The 7,500-nt window shown below is 38.8% G+C and overlaps 1 protein-coding gene across 4 annotated transcripts in view; it reads left to right on the top strand.

Annotated features, from left to right (window-relative positions):
• LOC307005387 (NLR family CARD domain-containing protein 3-like) overlaps nt 1-7,500 on the top strand; it is a 73,503-nt gene that overhangs the window by 49,132 nt on the left and 16,871 nt on the right. For all 4 annotated transcript variants that reach the window (XM_079625498.1, XM_079625496.1, XM_079625499.1 and 1 more), the window contains one exon: nt 955-1,128. In XM_079625498.1, the coding sequence (XP_079481624.1) occupies nt 955-1,128 (174 nt within the window). The remainder of the gene's footprint in view (nt 1-954; nt 1,129-7,500) is intronic.

The raw sequence follows: 7,500 nt of genomic DNA, 5'->3' as shown, positions 1-7,500 counted from the left end.
TCTCTGGATATAGGCTTAATGGGCCTCATTCATGAAACATTCGTAAATATACGAGTAAATATGTGAGTGATTTGCGCGTAAAGAGACCTTCCCGAAAACTCTTCTCCTGATTCACAAATACTTCGTAAACGTCAGATGTGATCGTGAAACGTGTGTGTGTTTGTTATGAATTCCAATCAGTCGTAAATGGGACGCGCGTGCACGCTCATTCTCAATTACCATAAATCCCGCCCATTAAATCCGACTGACAACTATATATGGGCATCATATTATGACACCAAACGAAGGATTTCAACATGTCTTCTCAAAAGCGAATGAAAAAGAAAAATTTCTCAGATGCAGAAATTTAAGTTTTTTTATCAGATATTCATTAAAAACGCCACATTTTATTTTCAAGCGTACATAGTGGCGTATCAGGTCCTAAAAAAAGAAGCTTGGCAGATATTACAGACGCAGTTACTGGAGTTTCATCTGTTAATCGAACAGTCCCAGAAGTGAAAAGAAAATGGTTCGACATGAAGCGACTGCAAAAAACGAATTAGTTCACTTCAAAAAAATATAGCCCAGCCCTATTGAAAGCAATTAATTATTTTATTAAAGTGTACTGTTTGCAGATGCTATTACTGGCTCTCATAATAAAAGTAAAAAGAAAAACCATATGTATTGATATAGGCTAATAATATTTTTTCAAAATGCTGTGTGTAAATGTACCCGATTAGGTGAATTAAAATGCAGCCTTATTAATGAGCAAAACGTTCGGAAGTTAAACGCACTATTTACACGTGGTTGGGAGCAGGTGTAGATTTCTTTCGTACCAACTAACATTTGGAAAATACGAACATTTTAATGAATCCGAAAATTTACGCCAGAACCACTTTACACACGATTTACACAAAAATTCGTTCTGCTCGTGTTTCATGAATGAGACCCAATGTGTGTCATTGTTCTCTACAGGTTGAGGGATTGTGGTGTGACAGAAGAAGGTTGTGCTGCTCTGGCTTCAGCTCTGAGATCAAACCCCTCACACCTGAGAACAATGGATCTGACTGAGAATAAACTAGGAGACTCAGGAGTGAAGCTGCTCTCTGCTGTACTGGAGAATCCTCTCTGTAAACTGGAGACACTGGGGTAAGATCATCTCTACCATAAAGACTCGGAGTGAATAAGAAAATCACGGAAAATCAAAAAATGTAATTAAGTGCTTTAATAATTGCATTAATTAAATTTTCTACATTAATTACATTATTTTTAAGAGTTCCTTAAAATGTTTACAAATACATTAAGCACACACACACACACACACACACACACACACACTCACTCACTCACACTCTCTCTCTCTCTCTCTCTCTCTCTCTCTCTCTCTCTCTCACTCAATTCAATTTCAAATGAGCTTTATTAGCATGACTGTGTAACACAATGTTGCCAAAGCATCAACATATTATATATAAATAACAAAACAAACAAATAAGCAAAACATATATGTATAGATCATGTCATATGTAGCAAAGGAAATATATATAAATAAACACAATCCAGCTTAATAAATCGATACATACAGTGGGTCACTCTAGAGTTAGCCGTCTCTGGCGTTGTGAATAGCTAACGCATATGTAGCCGCTAGTGCAGCTGTACTATCATCTTCTCTGAGTAAGAAGGACATTTTTCCAGCGTCACTCAGTTCAGAGAATGATGGGATCAAGGTTTTAAATCACACACACACACACACACACACACACACACACACACACACACACACACACACACACTCACTCCTCTGCTCTCTGTCTATATCTTCCTCTCTCTTTCTCCAGATCATGGTCACTTAATCTGTATTTGGAGAGGATTTGTCTTTCTTTAAATTGTTCAGTAAATAGATAACTGGCCAATAGTGGTTCTATTGAGGGTCGAGTAACATTGGAGTTTATTCTGGAGGTCAAAATGAGCTTTTAGTGATTGGTCATGAGTGTGTTTTAGATGTGTGTGGATTTCTTTAACAATAGTTGTGTGGCTGTAGCTGTGGTCAATAGGGCTGGGCGATATGACGATATTATTGTATATCGACGATGTCTCTCAAGTATCGCGATGTCGATTATAACATTAGTTTCTAGACGATAATCGTCTATATAAAAAAAATGACATAGCCTATATTTCACATAGCCCTATAGTTATACATATTTATTCACATGCAATAATATGAATGAAATATTTTTTATAGGCTAGTTAGGATTAGGAATACAAAATCGATTCTTCTTCGAGACGAATGAACACTTCTGCATGCGCGATGTGTTCTGAGCTGCGCACTCAAACAACGAGCCGCCTCTCACATATATAGTGCACGGACACATACACACACATAATTATATCTCACAATTATCCTTAGTTAATTTATAGAATCAAATAAACATGAATAAACAACAGAAAAATTATTGTTTCAACCACAGAAAGACGTCAGTACACACCGTTTTTCAAGTTCTAATATCCCCGTAAACACAGTCGATTTTGTCTTCAGTTGAGAAAGAAAAATACTCGCTGCCACCATTAATGATGATCAAAAAACAAAGGAAAAAGAAAATAACTCGCTGAACTTTTGTAACTTTAACTAACATTTTATATGCCCGTTTTTCGGTGCTGACTGCTCTAACGGCAACATGAGTGTGTGTAGCCGGGACCTTGAGATGCGTTCCCAGTCATACATCCTTTATCCTTTCTTTCGTAATTTTGTTAAACATTTTTTTGGGGATTTCTTGAACTTTAAATTATTTTTATTTTATTCATATGCTATTCGTTTTTATACAATTTTGTTCTGCATACGAAAAAACAACAACTATCCTGTTAATTCAGATATAGCCTACAAACATGACCATTGTAATTAAAATTAAAATGAGGTTATATTGCAAACGGATGAAGAAATTTCGTTGATTTGAATCTCTCATGCACGCGTTCGGAGTTTACAATGTTGGCAGCTCCGTTACAGGCTATAGCCTATTGGAAGCGTTATAGCCTACTTTGCTTTAAATAAAAATAAATAACAAAAGAAACTAAGTAATATCCAAATATAACTTTTAATGACTTCTGTCTCTAAATAAATAAAGCTATCATTTTTATTTCGTAAACGGCTTAAGGTGAACTTGGAACTCTAAGACCAAAAAGGAGGAGGGGAAAAACGTTTTTGCTCATGCAGAACGAAAAAATTTGCTTTTAATTCCTCATTTTAGGCAAATAATAAATATAGTAGGCTATAGTTTAAATACAAGTTTAAAAACAGCGCTACATATTAGGAAATTAAACTGATCCTCATTAAATCAGGCGATAGGTAGGCGTACCGCCAAAAAAGAAAGAAAGAGAAACATCAGACCTTATGAAAAACAAATAGACAAGACACCTTCCTATAACATCAACATGCATTCACCATTACATCACCAAATTATCTTCTGTTCAGTTATATTTAACATTTCTCCTCGCGAAACGAAATCCGTTTCAAACACATGCGATAGAACAGTGTGGAAATGATTAGCAACACTAAAATAACAGCAAAGCTAATGTTTTATGCTCGTTTAAGCTCAAACTAACCAAAGTAAAACCTTTAACGTTTCAATCATTCAATTAAACTAATTAAATCGCAGGCTATCATTAGATAAAGTGCAGCCAAACTCAACATGACTTTTTAACGGTGTATGTCGGTATAGCGTTGTCTCCGGCGGGGCGTGTTGGGCGTGTTGGGCTTGGGTAGACGATATTATCGGATATCGCGATGTTTTTTAAGGCGATTATCGATAAAATATTTTTTACATATCGTCCAGCCCTAGTGGTCAATGGGGAGGATAGTCTGATGGACGAGTTGCAGAGCGAGTGTGTGTAGAGGATGAGCTTCTGCTGAGCTTTCATTGGCGAGGAGGGCTTTATATTGGACTGACTCTGGATCAGCCGGATGGAGGTGATGCCAGAACTGAACTAACAAGATTTATATATAGGTTCCAGAAAGAGTTTTGATCGACCGAATCATCAATCTCATCAATTTTGGTTTTTAAATATTTTTCTGTTGTGTAGTTTTGCAGACGTTCTGAATAAGAAAGTTGTAATGTCTGGCTGGACGGATCTTTGTGCTTCTTGTTAGTGAGTCTCCTCAGTTGTTTTCTGAGACCTGCACATTCATCATCGATCCAGACGTCCGTCCTTATTTCTGTTGATTTGTTTTATGTTTGCTTTGCTGTTTAATGTTAGATAGAGTTATCAATGTTTTGAATATGTAATGTAAGTTTTTTGTTGCTAAATTTATTCCATTAATATCTAAAGTGAAATCGGTGGACATAAATTCTTCCAGCATTTTAATATAGTAGGACTGTTCATGTTTTCTTTGAATTGATCTGAGTTAACCCTTAAGTTTAGGTTTCAGAGGAAACAGTTTTCCAGACTCAAGTGGAGCAGTTTTAGTCACTTCACACGGGGTTCAGATAAAGCACAGTCTGGCAGTGATCGGAGATCGGGAGCTGAGGTCTGACTGTGAAGGCATTAATAAAGCTTGGATCAATATCCGTTATTGAATAATCAACCACACTGGTTCCTAATCTGGAGCAGGAAGTGAATCTACCTGACGTATCTCCTCGAGTTCTGCCGTTAAGGATGTATAGTCCTAAACCTTTACAGAGTTTTAACATGTGTTTTCCACTAATGTTCACTGAATTATCGTAGCGGTTTCTCGTGTGATATTCGATGAGGGATGAAACGTGGTGTCTGGGGTGGGGTTTTGGGCTGGATCCGTGGGACTGAATTTTTTCTTACCTGAGGGACAGCTTAGTGACAGTTGAAAGTTGACAGTTGAGTGGACCTAGAATTAATGACTGACTGAATTTCTGAATGGTTTAAAAACGCTGTACCCAATGTTTGGTACTGTTGTGGTATTTATGCAAATTAGCACATCTGTAATTAGATAATTAGATTTTTTGTTTGTCTTGATATAAGTAATCAACTCAGTAATTTTCATGGTGATATCTAAAGGTTACTTTTTTTACCCTATTCATGTGAGTAAAATAATGAATATGAATAGGAAATATTTGGGTCTTTTTCTGAACTTTCCCCTAATGGGATTCTTCAGGGGTTTTTTTCCCTTACTCGGGACATATGGAGGATACAAAATCAGTTGAGTTTGATTCTGTTGCAATTTGTTCACCCTTTTTTCCTAAAACGCCTGGACTATAATGTTCACTGAATTATCGTAGTGGTTTCTCGTGTGATATTCGATGAGGGATGAAGCGTGGTGTCATTGAGGATGTGGTCATTATCTACAATATTTACATGATCAAGTTCTCGGCCTGTTCTGGCGTTTAAGTCTCCGCAGATGAGGACATTTCCTCTGGACTGGAAGTGTAGATGTCTGTGTGTAATGTCGGAAAGCTTTGCTCTTCATAATAGGGAGAGTCATGAGTGGAGTGTAGATCGCACAGAGGTAAAGCTTACACTGGGATGTGACGGATTTCACTTCAAGACAAATAAAGGATTTTCCAGTTTTAGCAATCTTAATCGAACGTTTTAAAGAGTCTTTGTGCCGTACAAGTATTCCTCCTGAGTCTCGCCACACTTTATTTTAGGATTTTTTAATGAAGGAACTATAATTTCCTTGTATCCTATTGGACAGTGTAAAGTCTCATTACTACGACACCACGTCTCATGAAAGATACAGATGTCCATATCTCTTACACTGCGGAGTAAGTCTCGGTCTGCAGTCTTATTACCAAAAGTAGAAAAGTGCAGACCCTGTGTATTCCAACAACTGATTCTACAAGAGTTCATGTAGAGTTTCTTCTGTAGTGTGTGTGTGTGTGTGTGTGTGTGTGTGTGTGTGTGTGTGTGTGGGGGGGGGTTACGTCCTCAGTCTGGGAGTGTGTGTGTGTGTGTGTGTGTGTAGGTTACGTCCTCAGTCTGGGAGTGTGTGTGTGTGTGTGTGTGTGTGTGTGTGTGTGTGTGTGGTTGTTGCACGGCCGATGCGTAGCTGTTGTGTTGTGATGGAGGGAGAGTGTGTGTGTGTGTGGTTGTTGCGCGGCCGTTGCGGAGCTGTTGTGTTGTGATGGAGGGAGTGTGGCAGAGTTACTCTCGCCTCTGGGAACCGCTGTGTGGCTCGGATCGCCCCTCTCTCATCACAGGAGCCGCACGGCCCCTCGCGGCCCTTAGATCATGTGTCCTGTGTGGATTATGATGTCAGTCGGACCATCAGTCGAGCGGTGAGGCTCTTCTTCCACTGGGAGCTGTTCAGGACGAGGATTTTCCATGAGCGTCTCTGGACGAATCAAGGGTTTAGCAGACGAGTCTTTAGTGCAGAAACAGAGTCGAGTCTTTCTTTTAGATTTGTGACGAGTTCATCTTTGGTGTGAAGAACTGACTTCAAGCAGAGAACTCCTGCATTTCTTTTCTAACGTCTGTCAGTCGTCTTCCTAAAGTTGATTTGACTTCCCTCAGTTCATCTTTAGTTTGCTGAAGTTCTGTTGACATTTCTTCTGTGTCTGCAGATATTCAACTTCTTGTTTTAAGTTCTTTATGTCGATTGTCAGTTGTTCCATGTTGTTGTCCTTCAGACGGGACAGTATTAATTCTTTTATCTCCACTACTTCTACTTCCAGAAGTGAACAATTGTCTTTCGTTCTTGAGATTGGAGATGGAGTCACAGTTGCTGAAGTCACCGTCATCTTTTGGACAGATTTTCCAGGGAAGGCATCATGTTCATATTCTTGTCAACCTCATCAGACAGTGCCAGTGTTTTTATTAGTTCAAAATCCTCAATGAAGACTTTGAGAGCAGATTCTGATCCCTGGACCATGACAGTGCCATTTTGATACAAGTTCAGGGTCAAAAATCGTGTTTCTTCATTTTTTCCAGCATCTTCAAATGCTAAGATCTGCCTTTACAGATGCCTCTCACACACACACTCTCACACTCTCACACTCTCACAGACACACACACACACACACACACACACACACACACACACACACACACACACACACACACACAGGCCTCTCTCCTTCATCTGCTTGTGTCTGAGCATCAGCCTGGAGTGCTCAGAGCTCCTCACACACACACACACACACACACACACACACACACACACACACACACACACCTGGGGCCTGGAGTGTTGCTCTGAGGGTAGATGAAGGGGCGGGGCCATGATGATGCGCTGGCCATCCTTGGTTTGGAATGTAAACACTCAACTGAAAAAACTGCCACTGTTTTGATTTGTTTTGTTTATCATCTCTCAGTGAAGATATAAAATTGGTAAAAATCAATAAAAAACAGCCAAAAATGGAAATGTCTTTCACTGATTCCTTTAAAATCCCAGTTGTGTCCAAAATGTCCAAAAAAGTTTTTCTGTGCTGTTCTTTCAAACAAAAATCAAGAAAGAATCCGTAGAGAGATAAATAGTATTGTCTATTTAAAATGTCTTTACCTCTCTTTCCTGCAAGTTTTCTTAGTTGTTGTTGTTGTTGTTTGTTGCTTGATGTTGTC

This window comes from Phoxinus phoxinus, assembly GCF_949152265.1.
Source record: "Phoxinus phoxinus genome assembly, chromosome: 10".
Classification (NCBI taxonomy): Eukaryota; Metazoa; Chordata; class Actinopteri; order Cypriniformes; family Leuciscidae; genus Phoxinus; species Phoxinus phoxinus.
This window is presented reverse-complemented; position numbering and strand designations above follow the sequence as displayed.